This window comes from Callospermophilus lateralis, chromosome 6 (genome assembly GCF_048772815.1).
Source record: "Callospermophilus lateralis isolate mCalLat2 chromosome 6, mCalLat2.hap1, whole genome shotgun sequence".
NCBI classification, from domain to species: domain Eukaryota; kingdom Metazoa; phylum Chordata; class Mammalia; order Rodentia; family Sciuridae; genus Callospermophilus; species Callospermophilus lateralis.
In genome coordinates, this window is record NC_135310.1 from 155,424,662 (window position 1) to 155,447,606 (window position 22,945).

Sequence of the window (22,945 nt, forward strand, 5' to 3'; positions counted from 1 at the left end):
TTACCTTCAATTCTGTGCATTTACTAATAACATTTATTGAGTACCTGCCATAGGCCTGGTGTTTTATATGCACTTTTGTTCCATCTTTAACACATCCCTTTGAGATAATTACTATTATTATCCCATAATAAAAATGAGGAAAGGGAGACATAAGAAACGAAGTCACATGTTCAAGGGCACACAGCCCAGAAACGGCAGAGGCAGACTCTGATTCCAGGCTCATAACTTCAGCTCCAGCCTGCAGCAGTGTGTGTAGCAGCACGGGGGCTGGGGGAGAACCCAGAAGGTGGGAGGGGGCTTCTCACCAGCTATGCAAGGATAACTTATCCCTTATTGTTAAAAGTGTTTCCATAACCAGCCTGTGCCCGTTGTCAAGGACCCTAGATAAGACTGAAAAGTGGGGTTTCTCTTGGTCCACCTAGGTAGCGCATCATTTTCAAACCCACTTAAATAAAACCAAGGATGGAGAGGGCTTGGGTCTGAAGGAATTCTGGGGTTAAGCTCACAGAGCCTGAGAGCCAGGGGCCTCGGTCTCCCTAAGAACCCAGGCGACCAAAATCTCAGGAAAGAATGACAATGAGAAAGTGATATCCTAAGCATCTGAGGCTCGTTTTCAGAAGTAGTTACGGCATATTATTAATTTTCTCCAAAGATTTTATGAATTTTTTTCTCAAAATTTTTTTTCCCAATAAAGTGTTTGGTCAAGAAAAAGTTATATGCATGTCCTGTCTTTCAGGAAGTGAATTGGTTGCCTAGAGTCAGGTCAGACTGCACTCGGTCATTGAGGGAGACATTGTGCCAGCCACTGTGGGACCATGTAGTGACCCATGTCCCTCCTGAAGTCTCGCTCCATGTCCTCTGCCCTTCAGGACCACCCATGGAGGGGCAATACCTGAGCAGGCCGCTGTCCTCACCAAGAGTGCTGCCCTTCAGGACATGAGCCTCCCTGTCCCCACTGCTAGTCCACTCACCTTAGGAGTCCAGTGATGTCACTGTCACTTGCCACCTGTCTCACAGTGGAGACCAGCCGAGTCTCCAAGATCATCGTGGACAAGGAGAAGAGCACAAGCCTGGGCCTTGAGAAACCTGCTCTTTAGTATGGGGTCTCCAGCCCCGACCAGTGATGTCGCCCCCGTCTCCCGTTTCCACTTCCCCTCCGCACAACAAGGAAGCCCACATGGACTTCTCTGTCTTCCTCCAGAGAAGAAGTTTCCAGAGACGCCGAGGCTCAACCACTACTCGTTTCACAGCTTTGAGGGCTTTTTCAAAAGGAGCTTCCAATTTCCTGTCTCCATCCAGAGCTGTGTGCTGAGAAAGGCACATGCTGAGCTCCGTAGGTCCAGTGTCCGAAGCCAAGCTCTGCTTCACGCTGTGCAGGAACGAGGTCAGCAAGGGAGACTCCCCAGGCTCTCTGATCGGGTCTAAGAGCCACCCGGCAGTCACCAGCAGTCTACCCAGCCACCCCGAGCCCTGCCCCTCTGCAGCCTGTACAGCTCATGGCCAGTGTCCTTTCAAAAGCCTCCTTTGTTGGCACCCACATTGGTGGTTACCCTGGTCTGTGGCCAGTACCACAGTCTCCCTGCATTGGGAGTCCAGACTAGATCCCTTTGTTGGTGTGTCCCCTTCCTGGCACTCTGCCAGTGAGAGGAGGGGACTCAATCAGGCCCCAGCACAGTGTCAACGCCTTGACGGTCAAGTGGTCACCCTCATCTGCAGCCACACTTCCTGGGGTTTCAGTTACCCATGGTCAACCACCGTCTGGAAATGCTCATCTTTTTCTTCCTTCAAGAGAGGCCACGTTCACATACCTTTGATTAGACTGGACTGCTACAACTGTCCTGCTTAATTATTAGTCATTGCTAATCTCTTTCTGTGCCTAACTTATGAATTAAACGTGTTTTCAGGCAACCACTAAGGATCTTGAAATATATCCCCCACAAATAAGGGGAGAATACTGTCCTTGTACCCAGATATTTGATGGCAGATGCTTAAAACATAAAGCCAGAACTAGTCCTGCATTTCCATACGACAGCTTCTCTCTTTAAGCCTGGCAAGCATTCCTCATGGTCTAAGTACTCACGGGCATCAGAGTCCGCACCCACGTTCTGACTTGATCCAGAGACACTGCCAATGGTGGCCGCTGGCCCGGGAGTCCTGAGAGGTTGACACTGAATTCTGGGGCAGGAATCGGGTCAACTCTTAGACCTCCCTGACTCTTGTGACTATACCACCCTTACACTTTGTATTCTTCTCTTAATTCTCTGATCCTTTATTCTTAACTCCTCTGTTGCTCCCAGATGAACTGTTCCAAGGTCAAGACCTTAGAAACAGACATTTTCAGTTCTGTGAACGTCAGACAGAGTGTCACTGTGAAATACACCTGGGCGTGTCTCCTTTTCCAATAGTAAGTAGAGTAGATCTTCAGTGGCCTTTACAATTTGTTCCCTGATCATAACCTGCTCACGTTTTGCAATTTTTACTTTGTTTTGTACTAGAAAGCTAGGTTTCCTCTACCCTTTCAAATATGTCATAAAAGTGTGTGTGACACCCTAGGGTGACTATTCTACCACGTGCACACCTTCCATTCCTGACGCTGCATGTGTGCTCGCCTTTCTAGCCCACCTTCAAGAACGATGGGCTTCCTCAGCCTTCTTCTCAGTTCCTCATCCCTCACCTCGTCTTTGAGCCCTGGAACTACAAATCCACTGTCCACTCCGATCAGCCACTTGAGCATTTTGAAGGCAACTCATGCATGTGATTCAACATGGAACCCAGCGGTTCCTCTAAGCCTGCGTCTAGCCTGCTCTGCCTTATCTGGTGAACGACCTCCCCACTCCCACCTCCCAGCCCTGCCTCCTCGTTGACGCCTATCTATGGCATGTCCTAAATGGCTCTGGGTCCATGGCTTTCTCCACAGAACTGCCGCCTCTCAACACCAAGTCACCACGAGTACTTCCCTGGGTGGCTGCACTGCCTGCTACGCGGCTCCACATATTTCCTGTTGTCCTCTTTCCAGTGCCTTCTCTGGCTATACCCTGGGAAATCTCTTTTTATTTTAATTTTGAAATAATTTCAGACTTACAGAAAAATAGTAAAAATATAAAGAATTCATTTTACCCAGAACATTAACATTCTTAAATTTTTAATGATTGACCATTCATCACCCTACTCCATGACCTCTCTGTGCATGTATGTAGCATGCTTTTTCCCCATTGGAGAAGAGGTTCCACGCCACATACCCTTTCCCCTGCTAAAAATCAGAATGTAAAGACGGTATAGCCTTTTAGATAGCCACGGCGCAATTGTTGAAATCAAGGAGTTGACATTGATTGATCCAAGATCTAACGTATCGGCCTTTTCCAAATCTTCCCAACTATCCCAGTAACATCCTTTGGAAGAGAAAAGGCAGTTGATCCAGGATCTAACCTCGATCACACACAGCCATGACTCTTTAGTTTCCCTCAGCCTGAAGAGCTCCTCAGACTGTCCTTGTCCTCTGTTACTTGCATCTTCTTAAGAGTCAGGACACTTACTGAGCAGCAGGTCAGCCTGGCTGGTGCCTCTAGAACTTTCCATGATCTGACCCAGTCTGGCCTGGAGCAGAGACCTCTGGGAAGCGAGGCGCGTCCTTCTCTGGCTCAAAGGAGGAGGCACGGGGTGCTGCCTCATGGGACCCCGGTGGTGGCCGCTGATCACCGGGAAGGTGGGGCCTGCTATTTCTCTGTCTGGTTATTCTTTCCCCCTTTGTAACCAATGAGCACTTGGTGGCCAAACACCCTGTTCCTCACCAACTCTCACCCACGAGGTCTAGTAGTCTGCCTTGAGCCCTCGAAGGACTTGCCATGCCCTCGAAATGGACACCAGATTCTTCACTTGGCCACGGTCCTGAGTGGTCTGCTTCCCCTGGCGCCACACCAGTGAAGAACAGGGCAAAATAAACAGTGCCTGAGAAACAGGAGCTCCAGCACAGGAGCGTGAGGGCAGAGGCCAGGCAGGCTGGCAAGCCAGGGAGCAGAGGCCTCTCCAGAGCAGGAAGACGGCCCGGAAGAGAGAGAGCCACCAGGCCATCGTCAGAAACTGGCCCCGGGAAAAGCAGTACCGAGAAGCACCCCAGAGCCCCCTGAGACGGTGGGGAGGGTCACCCCAGGTAACACGAGGCAAACCAAGATGAGACGGTTTCTAGCCGGTAACATAAAAGCCCTTCATGAAAATAGACACTGCTGAGAGCCATTGCCAAGTAGGTATGACGCATGGCAAGACCCAGGTCATTTGCAGTGACATTGCATGAAAGGTGACCTTGCTCAAGGACCAGGGCGGATCCAGGTTTAGGGTGTATCCTGCTGGGATTAGGGAGTATCCCGCTCCTTGGGTTTAGGGCGGTTCCAGGTTTAAGGTGTATCCTGCTGCCTTAGGAGCGCCCGCTCCATGAGTTCCTGTTGAGTTCTCACGGGATTCAGAGAGTATTTTGGGATACAGAGCCCAGTGGAGGAGGATTTTGCCCAGAACGTGTTTGTAAAGGGCCGGTGTGAGTTCCGGAATAAAGAATTGCTGTTTGAATCTACAAGGCTGTGAGTGGCTCGTGATTTTGTGCCCAGCCAGACTGCGGCAAAACACCGCGACCACATGCTTCAGCGTGAGCAAGGTGACAGGGTGACGTAATACCAATACTGACTATTAGGAGAGTAGAGGAAGGGGATGAGAATACGGAGAGTCAACCAAACCTGAAATTAAACGGCAGGAGAGCGAGCGAGTCCAGGCCGATGGTCTCTGGGCAGCAGAAGACCAGAGCGGTGCCCCAGCACGAGGGGGCCCTCCACCCCAGCTCAGCTCGCCAGCAGCTTTTCCACACCCCGGATCGCTGACGCAGATGGGGACCCAGATACACAATGGGCTAAGTGACCACACGTGTGACCAGAGAGGCCGAAAGCGGCCATGCACTGCGGCGTGCCAGGAGCCCCGAAAGGTGCGTTTGGGTTTCAATGTTTTTACAAAGTTAAAAGTCCTTTTCTCTGTCCCTCCTTCGATGGCTCTTGGGTTTCCACTCAGTTTCACAGAGGATCCTTGACCTTTCCCACAGCTATCCACATCTGTGTCCACCCCAGATGGTGGTGCCCCATCCACAGGCGATACACTCCAAGGTCCCAGTAGATACTGAGGGGCCATGGATGGCACTAAACCCTCCATTCAATGTCATCTAGAATGAGTTAAAGTGTATGGAGGGGCAGAGGCCACCTGCAAATACTGTGCCATTTTATATATAGGCCCGAGCGTCCACAGATCTTGGTACAAGCCGAGGGAACTAGAACGAATCCCCAGGGATACCCTGGAGTGACTGCCCATGATTTTTTCGTATGCACACACCCACCCCTACAATAAGGTTTCATTCATAAATTAGGCAGAGCGAGAGATCAACAATGGCAATAAGATAGAAAACTCATAATGACATACTGTAACAAGGGTTATCTGAAACGTTCGAATTATTCACTTCTGCAATTTTCCATTTACTATTTTTGGACCATGGTTCTCCCCAGGTAACTGAAATCATGAGAAGCAAAACTGAAGAAGAGCAGGAATTACTGAGTCAGGGGTGGTAGCACTACCTTAATCCCAGCAGCTCAGAAGGCTGAGGATTGCAAGCTTTGAGGCCAGCCGCAGAAACTTTGCAAGATCCTGTCTCAAAATAAAAGATTTCTTAAAGGGGGCTTGGAATGGAGTTCTGTGACATTGTGCTTCAGCATGAAGCATGAAGCATGAATGCCCAGAACCACCAAAAAGAAAAAAAAAAAAATAGAGGGGCTATTATTCATTCTCGCATTACTATGTCATTCTGTTTCTGACACAAACTGATGTGAAATTCTGTGGTTATACATTAATGCTGGTTGGTTTTCTTCCAATTCCATTCAAATCATTTAATGTTTCTAAAGTTAAATTACAGTTACAGATACTATTGCCTACTGAGCCAACAAGCCTAGCTTTTCCTTCTATCCTGCTAACTTTTCATCTCCATGCAGCAAGCGGACAAAACATACATGTACGGTGCAGAGTGCCACAGGAACTTCCGTAACACCTGTCTAGGCCAAGGAACGGCGTCCACAGCACCTGGAAGCCCTCTGCCCCCTCCCACCCCACCCGCCCTCCTCCTCAAGAGCCTCTGCCATTACTTCTAATGATAGGCTTCAGTCCTTCCTGGGTGTGGGACTTTCTATAAATTGGGACACTATCCTGTGTGTTTATTCATCTGTGGAATTTTTACTTTTTATTTCTCCTTTTCTGTTCACTATCACAGTTGTATTTTTGTCTATAGACGTTGGATTTCAAGACTTCCCAAAGCTCACTTACATCTAAAGCTTTTTCTGTAAATTATCCACTTCTAGAAGCTCCAGTGCATGTTTTTCAGGAGAACTGCTTTGACATTTCATTGTCCAATATGTTGATCAGTTTCTGCATGTGTTTATTAGATAAAGAAAGCTCCTTTTGGGGCTGGGGATGTGGCTCAAGCGGTAGCGCGCTCGCCTGGCATGCGTGCGGCCTGGGTTCGATCCTCAGCACCACATACAAACAAAGATGTTGTGTCTGCCGAAAACTAAAAAATAAATATTAAAATTCTCTCTATCTCTATCTCTCTCTCTTAAAAACAACAAAAAAAGAAAGCTCCTTTTGATTGCAAAAACTAATCAGTGTGATTAACATTTTTTGAATATTGGGCCAAACTAGCATTCCCAAAATAAATCAATCCAAGCAAGATTTATTATCCTTTTTACATATCACAGGATTTATTTTTTTTAGGATTTTTGAGTAGGATTCAACTGTAGTTTTCCTTATAATGTTTCTCATATTTTGGCATCAAGGTTATTCAAGCATTAGAGATTATCCTTTTTCTTTGAAAGGATTGCAGAAGTTTAGCATGGATTCTTTTTTTTAAATATCATGAAGAACTGACCCCTGAGATTTCTGAGATTAAAGCTTTCCTGTGGGGGAGGTTGTAGCCATAGGTCTATTTTACTTCATAGTTACCTTTCTATTTCTTCTTGTGTCAGTTTTGGTCAGCTGTGATATTCTGAGGAAGGGGTTGACGTCATTTTACTTATCATTTTGCTGTCTAACTCTGCTCTTGACATTCTTAAGGTCGGGTACCCATTCACCTCAGGATCTGTCTCCTCTCTGAGTCCTGCTAACAGCTATGCATATTTTCCACCTCGTTCTCTCGGCCTGTCCAGGAATTTACGGATTCTATTACTTCTTTCCAAGAACCAGATTTCAGCATTATCAACCTCTCGATGGTTGCTTTCTATTTTATCCATTTTTTCCTCTTACCTTTTAATTTCCTTCTTTCTAGTTTTATGGACGATTTGCTCACATATTTTCGAGTTCATTCTTTCTCATATAAGTTTAGGGTGATAAACTTTAATCATGGTACCCCCCATCTGTTTCATTATTAGTAACCACATCTTGGCCACTTTGTATTTATAAGCTGTCGATTATTACTTTTTTAAACTTAGATCCAGCTTTGCAACCCATCTTTAGCTCTAGACTAGTTCTCTCTTCTAGGCTATATGTATGCATTCCCTTGATACCAGGGGGAGGACCGTTCCATTGTCTGGGAATGAGCAGCACAGATGCCTGTACTTTCCACCCATTCCTTCTTCACTCTCCCCACCCGAATCCCTCAGCCCCTGGCATTCTCCCTTCTCTACACTCTTACAGAGCTTAATGTTCATTTTACTCATTTTGACACTTGAAAATGAATTCTCTCGCGGTGTTACTTTTCCACATTTGCACATATTTTCAATCAGTCTCTGTGACAGGTAGAGGCATGTGGCATGATGCTAGACATAGGACTCGCAGTCGGTAACCACATAGGATGCAGAAGAGCAGGTGTATCCATGCAGGGGACACAGCCAGAGTGCTCTGCCTACACCTCAACGTGTCCTTCCTGAGCCCCCGGCAGCTCCTTACCCTAGTCCCTGCAACCCTTCCACGAAGCCCCCTCCAGGTAGTGAGCATGCCTGCCCTGGGACATGCAGTGTGCGGGGGTGGTCTCGATGACAAATGAGAGTTGACCTGGGAACACCAGCCTCCTCTTCTCCCAGGTGGCACAGTTCTGAGATGTGTTCTACACTCTTCCCCGAGGTCCCCAGCAGACTGAGTGCCAGTGGCCACAGAGGTGACCTACTAATTAATGTACCTGCCTTGGTTTCGAACTCATCTCCATCCCCTTCCCCATCCATTTCTAAATCTTTCCAGGCGTCACTTCCCAAACTCCTTCTGCTTAAAATTCACTCCTCACTCAGGGCCTGTGGACACAGCCCAAGACTATCCCTTGGCCTTTCCCGCTAAAGGGACTAACACTCAGGAACTAATAAAGCCTAAAAAAGAAAGTCTAGTACAATCCATTCAAACTAATCACACAAGGAGGATTTTTTTAAATATAGTTCTGGAAACTTACAGTTTGTGACCATCAGAACTAGGTCCAGAAAGAGACGCAGCGTTCCAACGCTGACACCATCTCAGGCTAGAAGGCTGTTTTTGAGAAAGCCACTCAACTTCTTCAGGACTCTGGTTGCCAGTTTAGAAACGTATGGAACACATGTTCAACTGACCTCAGACTGTTCTGGGGAAACAGGGAGAGTGGACAGGAATGGGATTTAGAAACAGAATCACAGATAGAACATGGAATGGATGAACCCATGAACTGGAACGTCACTCTTTTCATAAGGGACTGAAACTACTCCTGAAGTGATTAAAAAACTAATCACAAGAAGGAAAAGAAAGAAAGAAGGAAGGAAAGAAAAATAGACTTGCCTAAAAAAATATGTGGCTTTCTAATATTTCCCTGGTGAAGGCAAGGCATAGACTGAATTTGTGAATTTGATCCAAGGTCCCTGTTTTGTTTTGTTTTGGTTTTTTTTTGTTGTTTTTTTGAGAAGCAAATGACCTGGGAAGGGAGACCTAGGAAAAAACAGGAGGCCAAGGCTTGGGCTGGACTCCCACATGGGAGCAAGGAATTTATCCACTGCACCTGCTGGACACACAGTGGAGACCTAACTATTTGCCAGCCTGTCAATTTGTGTCTTTCCCAATTTAGAACCTTGCTCAACTGCTTCCACCATAAAACTGAAATACCAACGAAGAAATAGAACATATAAAATGCGTCTGTGTTTCTTTAGAAATTGGCCACTCAGAACGTACTACTCAGGAAAGGAGACACTTTACCACAAAGCTGTCGGCCACACCATGAGCGCTCCCGCTACAACCACAACGGATGCTCAGTTCTGAGACAGAGAGCGCTTCAGACGTGGAAGAAAACGACAGATCAGAGTGTTGGAGCAGGGGCCAGCATGCTGGTCTCCTGACTTCCTGCACATCCCTCGCAGATGGTACCGTTAATGCCCAACTGATGTACATGGCCCCAGATCCAACGCCTTGGTTATTGTCACTGTGCCACCACTGCGAAATCTATCAGCTCAGTAACTCACTGTAACTTCCTCAGGGACCCTCACAATAACTGCTATTACCCCCCCAAGAAGAAAAGTGTGAAGAGGTGGCTCTCTTTCTCCAGAGGCACACTGCAAGCTGGAAGCAGAAGCTCACCTTAATCAAAGCCCTTTGCCCCTAACGCCTCCTCCAGGGGCCACCCACACCCCTCCTGTTTTTGTTTGTTTGTGAGGTGGGAAAGGGCCTGGCCGGGATTTAGACCCCCTAGGATGGGTCATGAACATGCGATCTTTACAACAACAGACTAGCATTTGCTGTTCAAGATTAGCAGCAGAGAGGTGCAGGTGGCCTTTGCCAGGGATTCAGTGGTGGAGGGAAGGAAGGAGGAGGGAACAGGTGAATGCTGACTTGGTAATTCAACATGGAAGAGCCGCCTGAAATTCCCCCAAATGGCCACAAGGTGTCACTACTTTACACCACTTCAAAAAAAAAAAAAAAAAAAAAAATTCCTATCCAGGTCAAGAATTTCAGATCCTTTGTAGAAACAGGGGATCTGTCACTCATAATTGAGAGGAGCTCCGTTATTTCTCATGCGCTTCAAGACTGCTCCCTTGCTTTCTCTCAAACCTACCTGAAGAGATACTGCAGGGGCTGGGGCTCAGTGGTAGAGCGCATGCCTGGCATGTGTGAGGTACTGGGTTCGATTCTCAGCACTGCATATAAATAAATAAATAAAATTAAGGTCTATCAACCACTAATAAAAATATTTTTTAAAAAGGAGATGACAAAAGGTGTAGACTTTAAATAAGGCTGAGATCGAATTCTCTAAAGCTGGGTGACATCATCCACTCACCCGTTTCAGCAGAAACCCAGGCAGGAGCCGGCAATGTCACACCTGCAGCCCCAACTCCCAGGAGGCTGAGACAGGAGGGTGCTGGAGCCCAGGAGCTCAAAGTCAGCTAGGACAAGTTAGCAAAGACCCATTTCAAAAACAAAAAATAATAACAAAAAAAAAAAAAAAACCACCACTGGCAGGCTGTCGCCTGTCCTGACCCTCAGCCTGCTCCCTTTGCAAACGTCTCTCAGCACTTTCCTGTAATTCTATCACCTTCACTGTCTCAGACTCACAGGAAACAGCAGGTCAGCAACATCCAAAAGGAAGCACGTGAGGGTTTAAATGGTGCTTTCTTTGGGAAATATTTTTCTCACACTTTCCCTCACCAGGTCTGAAGTTCAAGTTATAGTCAGGAGTTCACGCACAACACTGGACTTGACCATTCAGTTTAGCCCTGTTCTGTGCTTACCGGTGTTAAAAGAAAAAAAAAAAAAAGACTATCATTAGGATCCAGTTTGCAAATCATTGCTTCAAGTTTTTAAAAGTGTTGAAACACCAAAACTACAATGTTTCAAGTCCATGTTTCAACCTCAGCTGTGGTTAGCAGGGACAAAATACACCCTACATTTATTTTAAGTACTTTATTCATATGAAATCTAGTAGTGCACAATATACTTGTGGATTTTTGGGGGGGGTACTGGGGATTGAAGTAGGATTTTTTGTTTTTTAAAGGTTCAGAAATTTGGGGGAGATTGATGTATTTTGTTAGTGTTCCTACTGAGATTCATTTCCTAAATTTTTTTTTATTGCAGTTGATAAATAATATTTAATGGCCTTTGAGGTTTGATGAACCTGGGAAAGAGGGAAACTCATGCTGTTGGATGTTTGGTAGGTTTGGGGGAAATTATTCAACTTCATAGATGAAAGAGCCATTTAACCTATGGGCATATTTCCTATCCGAGTGTGTCCCCCATTCTAGAAGGGTAAACAAACTGACCCTTCCCGCTTACCAGTTTAAGTGGTTCTGAGAAACAGGACTCAGTCACCACGTAGTGATGAATTATAAGACATCTCAAAGTCATCTCTTACTGATAAGGGTCTAAAGAGTTAGGTTGGCGATTCATTTATGTTTTAAAAGTTAAATAACTTGCTAGACGATGTTTAAGCCAGTTCTCACGTTAGCTTCCCTGTTTTCACTCCTCACGTGCTCCCTAGAGCAGAGAGAAGGGGATTGACGTGTCCATGGCAGGGGACATGCTAACACTGTACAGTTAAATGAGAAATTAAAATTCCAGACTCTAAGGGAAGTATTAGACTTTTGTGAAAAACAGTAAGTATACAAAAGAATAACTGGAAATACAAACCCAAACTACAAAACGAAAACCAGAGGTAAAATAACAATTAATTTGGGGGTAATGGATGCCTTATTCTGTTTATGTATTTTCAAGGTCTTCTAGAAAGACTATTATTATTATTTAATTTTTACTTATTATTACTATTATTATTTGTAAATGAACTAGTAACCAAGTGTCCAAAATCAGGGGAATATTTTTCAAACTTATGGTATGTTTATTCACAGAATATTATGCAGCAATTAAAAACACCTTTGAGGAAGCTCCTGTGAGCACGTGGAGGAAAGCCTGTGACACAGCTACTCTGCAGCAAGCTGACAAGCCACGTGCAGGGCAGAGAATTTCTCAGACAGGCCTTATAAGAAGTGACAGAGGCCACTTCCCAGGAGTGGAACCAGAAAGCTCTAGCCGGCTGAGGAAGGAGAGCTACTTTTCGCTGCACATTTTTCCACACTGATCAGATTGGCAAAAAATAAAGGTCTGGTGAGACCCAATACCCATGAGAATGTGGCCAAAGGAGATCCCTGCTCATCTCAAGGGAGGGAAGAGTTGATAAGACCCCCCGGAGAACAGGATCACCTGGGCATGCTCAAAGTCCATTTCTTTACAATACGATCAGATCCTACCTACCACACCCCATGTGTGTTCCAGAGAAATACAAAATGATGCTCAATGGGGCTGGTTTGTTACCATGGTAACAGCGAGAGCAGCCGGAAGGGCTGCCCGGCTGGGCTGTATCCTCCCTCAGTTCAAATGTCCAAGTTTTATGCAATACAAGAGAAGGCGACGGCATTTGGAGATACGGCCTTTAAAGAGTTAAAATGAACTCATGATGGTGAGCCTCAATCCACTGTGACTGGAGTTGTTACAGGAAGAGGAGTTTAGGGGACACACACACACACACACACAGAGCAAAGACCACAGAAGGCACAGGGAGAGGTCCACCATCTGCAAGCCCAGGAGAGTCTGAGGAGAAACCAGCCCTGGTGATCCCTTGACCTTGGATCTGGAGCCTCGGGGACCGTGAGGCAACGAATGGCTCTTGGTTGTGACAGTGCAATGAGATAACTAGCACAAAGCCCGTCCTAGGAGGGAATGGCACTCTTTTTATGCAGTTAATGAAACACGACAGTCTTTAACAAAAACACCAACTACCAGAAGCTGTAAAAGGCCAAGACGTAGGAAATGAGGTGTCCAGAGACTGGAGAACCCGGGGCGCCTGCTCAGCAGGCTGTTCTTACTTCACCCAATCCCCAGTGGACAGGAGTTCCAGCAGCACCATGTTCAAGGGAAATCCTGGATGTAAGGAAGAGAAGATACGGAGCTGCTGGCCCGTTGCTGGGGCCATTTGTAGAGCTGGTCTCCAGATGCAAGGGCAAGAACCCCAAGATCAATCTTTAAGGTGCCCCTCTCCCTCAGCCAGAGAAGCAACCTGCTGTGGTGCGTGGAATTCACTCACCTGTGCATTTGTCCCAGACCTCTTGAGACAGGGCTCTACTAGGTACGAAGATACGAAGAAACACAACTTAGGGTGGCCAGGCATCGGGCCGTGGGAGAGACAAATGGGATCAAGCCAGTCAGCCCATGAGCAGAACCCAGAGGTGAAGGACTTCCCAGGGGGAATGGCATCTTGTACAAGGGATTCCTTTGAAAATGTAGAGGCCAGCCAGCCAACGGCTCCATGCTTCTCTTCCCTCTGAGGCCAGGTGTTCCCTTGAATATGGCCCAGCTTTGAGCTCTTTTTTGCTGTGGTAAGTGCCTGCTCAGAGAAGACAGGTCTCAGCCAGGTGTGTTGGTGCAACCCTGTAATCCCAGCAACTCAGGAGGCTAAGGCAGGAGGATCACAAGTTCAAGGCCAGCCTCAGCAACTTAGCAAGCCTCTAAGCAATTTGGTGAGACCCTGTCTCAAATTAAAACGCGAGGGGGGTTAGCAAGGTGGCTCAGTGGTTAAGTGCCTCTGGGTTAAATTTCTGGGGAAGGAAGGAGGGAAGTTAAGAAAGAAGGAAAGGGGGTGGGCAGTTCTTCCGGGCAGCAGAACGAAGAACTAAGTCACAAATAGCCCCCTGCTGGAGAGGTGCTTTACCACTGGGGCAGCCACTGGCCTGAAGCAAGGGGCACACCCAGGCTGGGGAGAGAGAAGGTCCGGGCCTCATGCCGCAGAGAGCAGGAGCTAACAGGAGATTTCATGAAGAGCAAGGGCCTGATGAGCTGTCCAGGAAGTCCTTGGCAGCAGCGTGGAGATGGGAGGGATAATGTGACAGGTGACCAGGCAGAATCTTGCCTGGCAGCTGGTGACTCTTCCAGACCAGTGCACAGGGAGGCAAGTGCAACCTGTGACTGCACTGGAGGACTTAAACCATGAGCCAAAATAAACCCTTCCTCCTTTAAGTTGATTTTCTCAGGTGCTTTGTCATAGCAATGGAAAGCTGACCAGCACAGCTAGTGTATCTGGGGATTCTCACAGGATTTTGTTCCAATCTGTAGCTCCTACTACATTTTCTGTCTTATTCAGTTTATTTTCTTTTCTCTTAACAGTAAGAAAAACTGGAATCAAGTATACCCTCTTCTAAGATTAAAAACATTTCGAGGAGGCTGGGGGTAGAGTACTTGCCTAATGTGCACAAGGCCCTGGGTTCAATTCCCAGCGCTGCAAAAATAAAAATTAAAGAAGTCTCTGTAGCCAAGAGAGAAAATTATACGACAATCAGGAGTTAAACACCTTCCTGTTCTTAAAGGCCACCCTGACCTGTCTACCCACTGACAATTCTCCTTCTTCTCAGGCCTACATTTCTGTCATCTCTTATTGGGCTCCTGAGTTGTCTATGCCTTAATTCACCAAAGTTCCCTTGATTTCTCTGGCAATGAAGCAGGGTACTCACAGCATACAGGGGCCACCCCAAGTCTCAGACAACCTTTGCATATCTCAAAATATGTCCATACTAAATAAAAGGCCGTTTACTAATAAAATCTGCTGAGAGCCACAGCCAGTCGGAATGGCCCCTGGCATTTTGCCAATAGTATTGGTTGAGCGGCGAGCCATTAAGATGATGCTGGATTGATTCAATTGTATATTAGACCTTTACTGTCCTCCTAGGCCCGCTACTTTGGAGTTTTCACGCTACTTTGGAGTTCTCACGGAGATTCCTGGAGAGTTCCCATTGGTTGGGGAAGTGCTGGAGGAGGGATTTCCGGTTGGTGGTTCCTGGAGGAGCCGCGTGGGTGGTGTTCGGGAGAGTTCCCGGGGAGCGTGTGTGGAGTGTGCTGGTGGAGTTCAGAAATAAAGTTTGTTCCTGCTTGAGTGGCTCGTGATTTGTGCCCAGCCAGACTGGGGCAAAAATCAATGGTAGAAGGTCCAAAAGGCCATTTCTTCACCATAATCGAACAATTTGGCTTGACCTCCACCTCACCTGGGAGAGGGAGGCCCAGCTATCCACCTGGCCCCCTTCCTGTTGCCCCTCTCCTTGCATACTCAGGAAGCTCCCTGGGTAGGGCCAGCCAGTCGGCCTCTGGAAACCTAGACCAGAAGAGGCTGGAGTTACTTTCACTCTAAAACTTTGTCTCTCTGAAAACCCACGTGCTTCTGCAACAGAGAGTGAGATGGACCGCAGAGTCAGCCAACCCAGGACTCGAGCCCGGCTCCCCCACTAACTAGCTGTGCAGCCTCAGGCACGTTGTCTGTGTTCAACAGAGTTTATGGGAGGCCTCTGTTTGGGGTTTGGCTCCAGCATCAAGCCCCAGTAGACCTGACGGAACCTGAGTGGTGCCACTTGTGCTAGGGAGGTTCAGCGAGCTCCACACAGCCAGGCTTCCCTGACTACAGGAGGTGTCCCTGCACCTGGTTTAGTGTGATCTGGAAGTCCCTCTGCTTCATCCCTTACAAAAAACACACGCACACAAAAATAACCCGAATAACCTGATGCTACCCAGTCAGCTATTTTTTTTACTGTTCCCTTGTTTCCAAATGACAAACTCACTGTCGCCCACTGCCCACTGGGAGCTCCCGTTCTATGTCATAGAATAGAGGCTGTTTCAGTGAATGAATCAGGAAAAAGAAAGACCCAGTTAGAGCTGGAACTAAATTTGTTGTCAGTTCATCTTTCAACACCTGTTACTTCCGGCCTCCACGGCTTGGTTTCCATTTCTGCAAAGAGCAGAAAATACTGCCAAGTTCCCAGAACTGGATTAGGTACTAAAAATGAAAATAGCTGTCAATGAATGCTAATTCTCTTCCTCTTCACATATAGTAGGTAGCCTTAACTAAGTTTAGGGAACGAGACAAAGCTCACGTGGGCTGGGACTTTTCTAGAAAACATCTTTCCTGCCGGGCTTCATGAAGGCATCTGCTGAGCCTGCAAATTACCTCCATGGGCAACCGTGAAAGCACAAACTTGTCCTTTGGCAGCTACTGCACTGACCGGCATGGGCATGTTCAAGGTCAATGGGCAACATCAGGGTACGGGCAAGGCTAACTTCACCTGGATACAGCATAGGGAGCAGTGACGCTCCTGCACTGCGTCACCTTTAAGCACTGTGAGATGCGGATGCTCTACACTTTGCGGAAGATGAGGATAAGGCCACCAATCACTCTCCCTTTTCTGCTTGCTGGGGTTCTCCCGGCACTCCTATAGCATCCAGCTCTGGACGGCATCTTTCTGAGCCTACTGTGACCATGTCTTGGGCAGAGATTGGTCTTCAGCATCTTTTTCTTGCAGAGCATAGCAGAGTGCAAATCCCCTACCAGGCCTGACACATCTGATAAATAAGCATATGCATTAATTAACGGATGGACTAACCAAGCAGGTTCAGGCTGTGTCACCCGGGCTGCCTGAGTGATGATCTCATATAACTTGCTTACAGAATTCCCTGAAAACACAAGCTTTTATTTCAAACCCTAATTCTGGAAAGCAGAAATGATGTTTCCCAGTGCAAAAGCAGCTCAATCAAAGCTGTCAGGTGCAATGATGCATTAAACGAATCCCCTCACTCCCTCATTCAATCGACAAACACTTACTGAATCTTCATTATGTGACAGGCACCACACTGCGTGCCAGGGGAGAGAGGAGATGCAGCCCCTGGAGCAACCACACTGTGACCGATGTTTTTAACCTTGGCTGTGGTTCCAATGTGAGGAGTCCAGAAAGACCAGGGGGACCAGCCACTCCTTGACTGACCAGTGACCTTCAGTAATGGTGGCCAAGCAGCCCTCCAATTCCGGGGCACCACCTGCTAATTCCTCTCTTCTTGACCTACTCGATTCTTCCTGCCTTTTTCTCCCTTAACCAGTCAAAATCTCAAACAGAAATATCTACTGCTTTTTGCTATTACTGAACAATATTCTTGCTCCTTATGGTTATCGGAAAAGTCAAACACACACACACACACACACACACGCACACACACACACATTAAAATGGAGCACTTCAGATTTGGCTTTGAAAGAAAACAGAAAATGTATTTCTTTTCCACTGAAACTCCCCAATCCAATACATTTTGATTAAGTGCACATTACATTTGGGACAACATAGAAATCTAAGGCAATAAAAACAGACCCAACCTCTTCAAACTCTGACCCTCGGCTGAAACATTTTTCTTATGGGTAAACATTCCTCAAGAGAAAAAGGGCAGGAGACAATTCTCTCTGCACTGTCCTTTCAGTACCGACGAGAGTCTCACACTGAGAAGCTGGCCACCCTACGGTCACCTCTCTTCTCGTTACCAAAGTTCTTCTCTCAGAAATGAAGACACTCACGCACGGTGACACCCGACCATAAACCACATAGCCAGGAATCACACGGCGAGCTCAAAGGCTCCTCTGGATCATGCACAAGTGTCCTGCCTGTGGTGACTTGGGCCCTTCTCACTAGTGGGCACGATGCGCATGTTGCCTGGTCTTGCACCCCAAGGTACTCGCGTTGGAAAGACTCATCAATTCTAGGCACCTACATCCCTGGCCTGCCTGGGATCCTCCTGGGATTCCACTGTGGAGTAGGGTTGCCCCGGGAGCCTCCTGCCCCGGCACACACGCACCCCTTCTTAGCTCACACATCAGGCCTCTCCTGTCCCCTGGCTTCCCACCTGGTGTTCTGCCTCCTCCGGCCTCCATTCCGCCCAGTCTCCACTTCCCTCCGGCCTCAGCCCGATTCTGCTCCACCTGCCCCCCCACCACTCTCCTCTGCTGGTTTGGTTTCCGCCAACTGAAAATATTGGTGGGGAAGGGTGTCTGTGCCTAACACTTATTATTATTATTATTATTTCCTAAACCATTTAATTTTTTAAGGGACTCAGGCGTCCCTGGACTTTGGATCGGAAGGGGTCTGGAGACCAACGCCTCACGGCTGCGGAGGAAGGGCAACGGTCCTCTCCCCCAGCACCAGGATCGGGACAACGCACTGAAAGGATGAGCTCGTCACTTCCAGGTTCCACTATCCTCAGAGAAGCAGCGGCAGGACACCGCGTGGGAAGACCCACAGCCACCGGCTGTCATGAGATGGGCTAGCAACCCAAGGTCAGCTCTACCACTAGCCCTGGCACTTAGCAAATGTCCAGTTATCAGCTTCCTCCTCTACAGAGGAATTTAACCCTATCTGCAAAACTGGGACTAAAGAGCACAAATCAAACTGAAAAGAAAAACCATCCAAGTGCCTGACATGTATAGTAAAACTGATCATGCCGCAATGCCCACATTTTAGGGAAATAAAGCCACACTGCTGAAAGGTCCTACAAAACAATAAAACTTTGTGCACATTTATTAACACACACACACACACACACACACACAAACACACTCCTGAATATCGGTTATTTCAAAGCAAAAAGTAAAGCTTACATTCAGAAACGTTTTCTTTATACAGAAACATAGTATTTATTCAGTGAGAAACTAACTTTTACTATCTGATTGGAACAAATTTTCTCCCCCCAAGCTGTTTGATTGAAGGCACATCATTGCAGCATATATTTTGTTATTATCTTCATTATTTCCCACAATATCTAATAGCACGTTTTCTTCTCCCACAGAGAACACCACCCAATAGTAGTCCCCAAAAGGAGCCACGGTACATTCATAACAAAGATAGAAAAGAAAACCGACTTTAAATTTCTGCTTTCCAATATATGATAAGTCAACTTCAACAAAGCTGGATTTAATCAGCTACAAAAATGGAAAGATGGAAAATCAGCCTGTGTGTACGTTGCGGTCACCATCATTAACACCTCCATGAAGAGAGGGGAGAGAGGGAATCATCTTCTGCTTCTTACCAAACTTCTATGTAACTTTAAACTTCATTTTAAAGGGATTATTTCTTCAGAGGGCATTCTGCTGCCTGGGACGGGGTATCGGTGTCTCCTGGGGCCATCCTGAAGCAGGTGCATGGGAAACGGAAATGGCAGCCCCCTCTGCGGCTCTGGGCACTCATGGGAGAGGTACTCATTTCCTATCTTGGCTCAGTTCAGAAAAAACAAAGGGAAAGGGTTACATTCCTGGGGAAATGCAGCCTCTCTGAGGGCACATGAGTTCATTCAAGTTTTCAGGGGCAGTCCTCCACGATCCCTCTCCTCCAGGGTCTTCTGAGTGTAGTTACCGTACCCACAAACCAGTAATGTCACACATCAAAGGGGTTGGAGCTTCTGAGGGACCGCCATGTCTGGGACATCTTCTCAGCAATCACCTTCTAACTTCCGGAGCCAATGCCCAGCTTGCAGCATCCAGAGTCCAGCAGATGAAAACCAGGTCAGTAAAGCAAAGACCCGGCAGCCCAGACAGATGGTCTCCCCACCTCCAGCCACTGACAGGTCCTAGAAAATGTTAAAACAAATAGACTGCACATGGCCAATTTAGCTGTACAAAAAGGCTTCATAAAAATACTCCCTGCAGTTAAAACAAACAAACAAACAAACAAAAAGCATGTAAACATGGCCTCTAAGTCACTGGAGAGCCCTTGAGCCCTTTCATGGTCTTTCCAATGTTTTGCAATTTTACTTGTTCAGCTTTCTTGGAGGTATCAGTCTGTTTTCTTCTTATTAACAGAATTTGCGGTCTGAGGCTGCCTTTGAATATGAGCTTGTGGTTTGATTGGCAGAAAAAGTATTATCAGGAGACTTATGATGTGTAAGTAAAAGTACATGGACCTAGGAATAAAAAAATAAAAAAAGTTATACTTCAAAGGACATACCCGGGAAATACCTCCTGAGCACCTCATCTTCAGTAGGCAAGTGGAGACACTGTTTTAGAGGTGCCAAGGAGCCTACCCAGGCTGGCCCCGACCGTCCCTCAAAGCTGTGCAGAGCAAACCAACCAGCCATCTGCAGACAAGCATCTTACTGCTCCATGGAATAATAGGCAGACTAAGAGAAGTAGCTCCGTAAGCCATAAATCTTCAACATTCAAAATGCACAAGAACCAACTCCAACCCAATACTCAACACAAATACAATAAACACTTTCCCCTGTATGTTCTTCGTGAGTGTGAGGGGTTCTTCTTGTGTGTCTCATGAAGGATTCTGATTTTGTAAACTGGTCTATAATCCTGAAAATAAGTTCCATTCAAACTAATAAGAAACAAGTATTATGCTTGAGCTCTGACTTTCATTAAACACACACACACACACACACACACACACACATCCTTCAGCAGTGTGCATGATGTAGTGGATACTGGTATTTATTGGACACGGCCTATCAATAAATGTGTGTACTTAGAAACAGCCCACATTAGCAGAACTGTTCCGGATCCATTTGGAATGCTAGAATGGGTGCTTTCTCCAGGAGAAAGGGCGCGGGGTGGGGGAGGGTTGGTACCAGGGATTGAACCCAGGGGCGCTTAACCACTGAGCCACATCCCCTGCCCTTTTGATCATTTTTTAAATTCTGAAACAGGGTCTTACTAAGTTGCTTAGGGCTCGACAAATTGCCGAGGCTGGCTCTGAACTCACAATCCTCCTGCCTCGGACTACCAAGTCACTGAGATCGTAGGCATGTGCCACCGTGCCCAGCTCTCCAATACTGTCTTAAGATTCAAGAGAAATAGTGTGAGAAGAAGGGGGAAACACAATGACTTATGCATCATTCTTCAGCTTTAAGTAGAGCGTTAGGCACAGGAGCACCAGTAAATGCTCTCAACTGCCCCTCCTTCAGCAGGAGGAATCTCCCTACAGTGGTTTGCAGAAGAGTCAAGAACAGGAAGAGATTCTCATTCATTTAACGTTTCAATAAACATTTACTGCTTAAGATGATGAAGCACGAGCCAGGCACGATGGTGCATGATCCCAGCAGCTCAGATGGCTGAGGAAGGAGCATTGCAAGTTCAAGGCCAGCCTCAGCAATTCAGCGAGGCCCGAGCAAATCAGTAAGATGCCGTCTCAAAAATAAAAAATTTTTAAAGAAAGGAGGGGTGGGGCTGGTCATGTAGCTGGATGAAGAAGCACCCCAGGTTCAATCCCCAGGACCACATCAAAAAAAGAAAAAGAAAAGTGTGAAGCATTAAACTGGGATCTACAAAAAGACATAAGCCTCTACCCCTCTCTTGGGACAATGATAACAGGACAATAGTCTTTCTGTGGAATCATGGGAATTGGTTCTAGGACTCTCCAGAGGTACTGCACCTTACATGAAATAGTACAGCCTTTGCATATAAGATACGCACGTACTCTGGAGTACTTCAAACGTCTCTGGATTACCTTTAATACCTACACAGTGTAAGTGCTATGCAAATAGTTGTTACACTACATCATTTAGGGAGTAATGACAAGAATGGAAGTCTGTATGCATTCAGGACAGAAGCAATTTTTTTCCACCTATTTTCCATCCCCGGTTGGTTGAATCCATGGCTACAGAACCCATCGATACAGAGGACCGACTGGACATGATTGATGCTCACCTAACCAGAAGCAAAGGGTGAATAGATACAGTAATTAATCATCTAATTTACTTCTAAGAACATTATTGAGGGTGAAAAAGGGCTCCACAGATAAACATGCTGGTTAACACATACACACTGAGATTTTCTCAAAGTGTGCTCTGGCCATAGGTAACTATGGCTTTCCAAGTCTACACACCTCAAATACACTTTGTCTGGGTGTTTTGCATTAATCTTTTATACATGGCCAAATTGGCATGGTAGCAACTATATTAGATTAAATCCAAACACCAGCCAGGCATGGTGGTGCATGCCTGCAATCCCAGCGATTTGGGAGGCGGAGGCAGTAGGATTGCTAGTTTGAGACCAGCCTTAGCAACTTAGTGAAATAAATAAAATAAATAAAAAGGGCTAGGGATGTGGCTCAGTGATATAGTACCCCTGAGTTCAATCCCTAGTACTGCAAATATAATGAATTAAATAAATCCAAATACTTTGGCAATTAAGGGAAACAAAATTCTGATTCCCTAGAGAGGTTCAGTAACCACTTCTGAGATTCCATATTTTCCTAGGACTATAAAGAATGGGGTCCTCATGAGAATAAGATTATCCTATACTTTATAATTTTACTAATTAAAAATGAAAGACTATTTCATCCTTTTATTAAGGAAAAACTCAGCTCAACATTTCCTGAGCAGGCCAAGGTGCTGACCCAAATCCTCCAGATACAAAAGTGAATAAGGCACAATTTTTACCCTCAAGCAGTCTGCCATCTGCAAAATTTCTTCCCACATTCCTACACACTGAATTTAAAAAAGTGTTATCTAATTAAAGACAAATTAATTTATGAGGATTTGGATTTTCAAAATGGTTTCACAGAAAGTTTCTTTCATAATACAGTCAAGTGGCCAGGTGCAGCGGTGCACACCCATAACTCCATCGGCTTGGGAGGCTGAGGCAGGAGGATCGTGAATTCAAAGCCAGCCTCAGCAACTTAGCAAGGCCCTAAGCAACCTAGTAAGACCCTATCTCAAAATAAAATACAAAAAAGGGCTGGGGGTGTGGCTCAGTGGTTAAGCCCCCCCCCGGGTTCAATCTCCAGTAAAAATAATAATAATAATATTAATAATAATACAGTCAAGGGTTCATTAAACTTGACAGTCACTGACAATTCAAAGGAAAAGTGTTGAGAAATTTAAAGCTATAATTTGAGGACACTCTAGACTGAAAGCGGACTAGACACAAACACAAAACACAGGAGGGGCCTAAAGGCTGAGCAACACAGGGCATGCTGACAAACAGGTTTGCCCACAGCTATCTTTGGTGGCCTGTTACAGCAGGGAGCCCCAGGGAGGTGCAGATCCAGAAAGCAACTGAGGCTCACTCCACTGAATGGCTGGTGATTTTGACTCTCTCATCAGATTCAGAGGTTCTCAAGAGATTCTGAACACACGTTGGAGGTGCAATCAATCT

At 46.4% G+C, this 22,945-nt stretch overlaps 1 protein-coding gene across 2 annotated transcripts in view; it reads right to left on the reverse strand.

Moving 5' to 3' along the window:
* Positions 1-18,536: 18,536 nt before the first annotated feature.
* The window catches only part of Mboat1 (membrane bound glycerophospholipid O-acyltransferase 1), a 98,735-nt gene continuing 94,326 nt past the window's right edge, over positions 18,537-22,945 (reverse strand). For both annotated transcript variants that reach the window (XM_076857920.1, XM_076857917.1), the window contains one exon: positions 18,537-19,746. In XM_076857920.1, the coding sequence (XP_076714035.1) occupies positions 19,620-19,746 (127 nt within the window). In that variant the 3' untranslated portion in view covers positions 18,537-19,619. The remainder of the gene's footprint in view (positions 19,747-22,945) is intronic.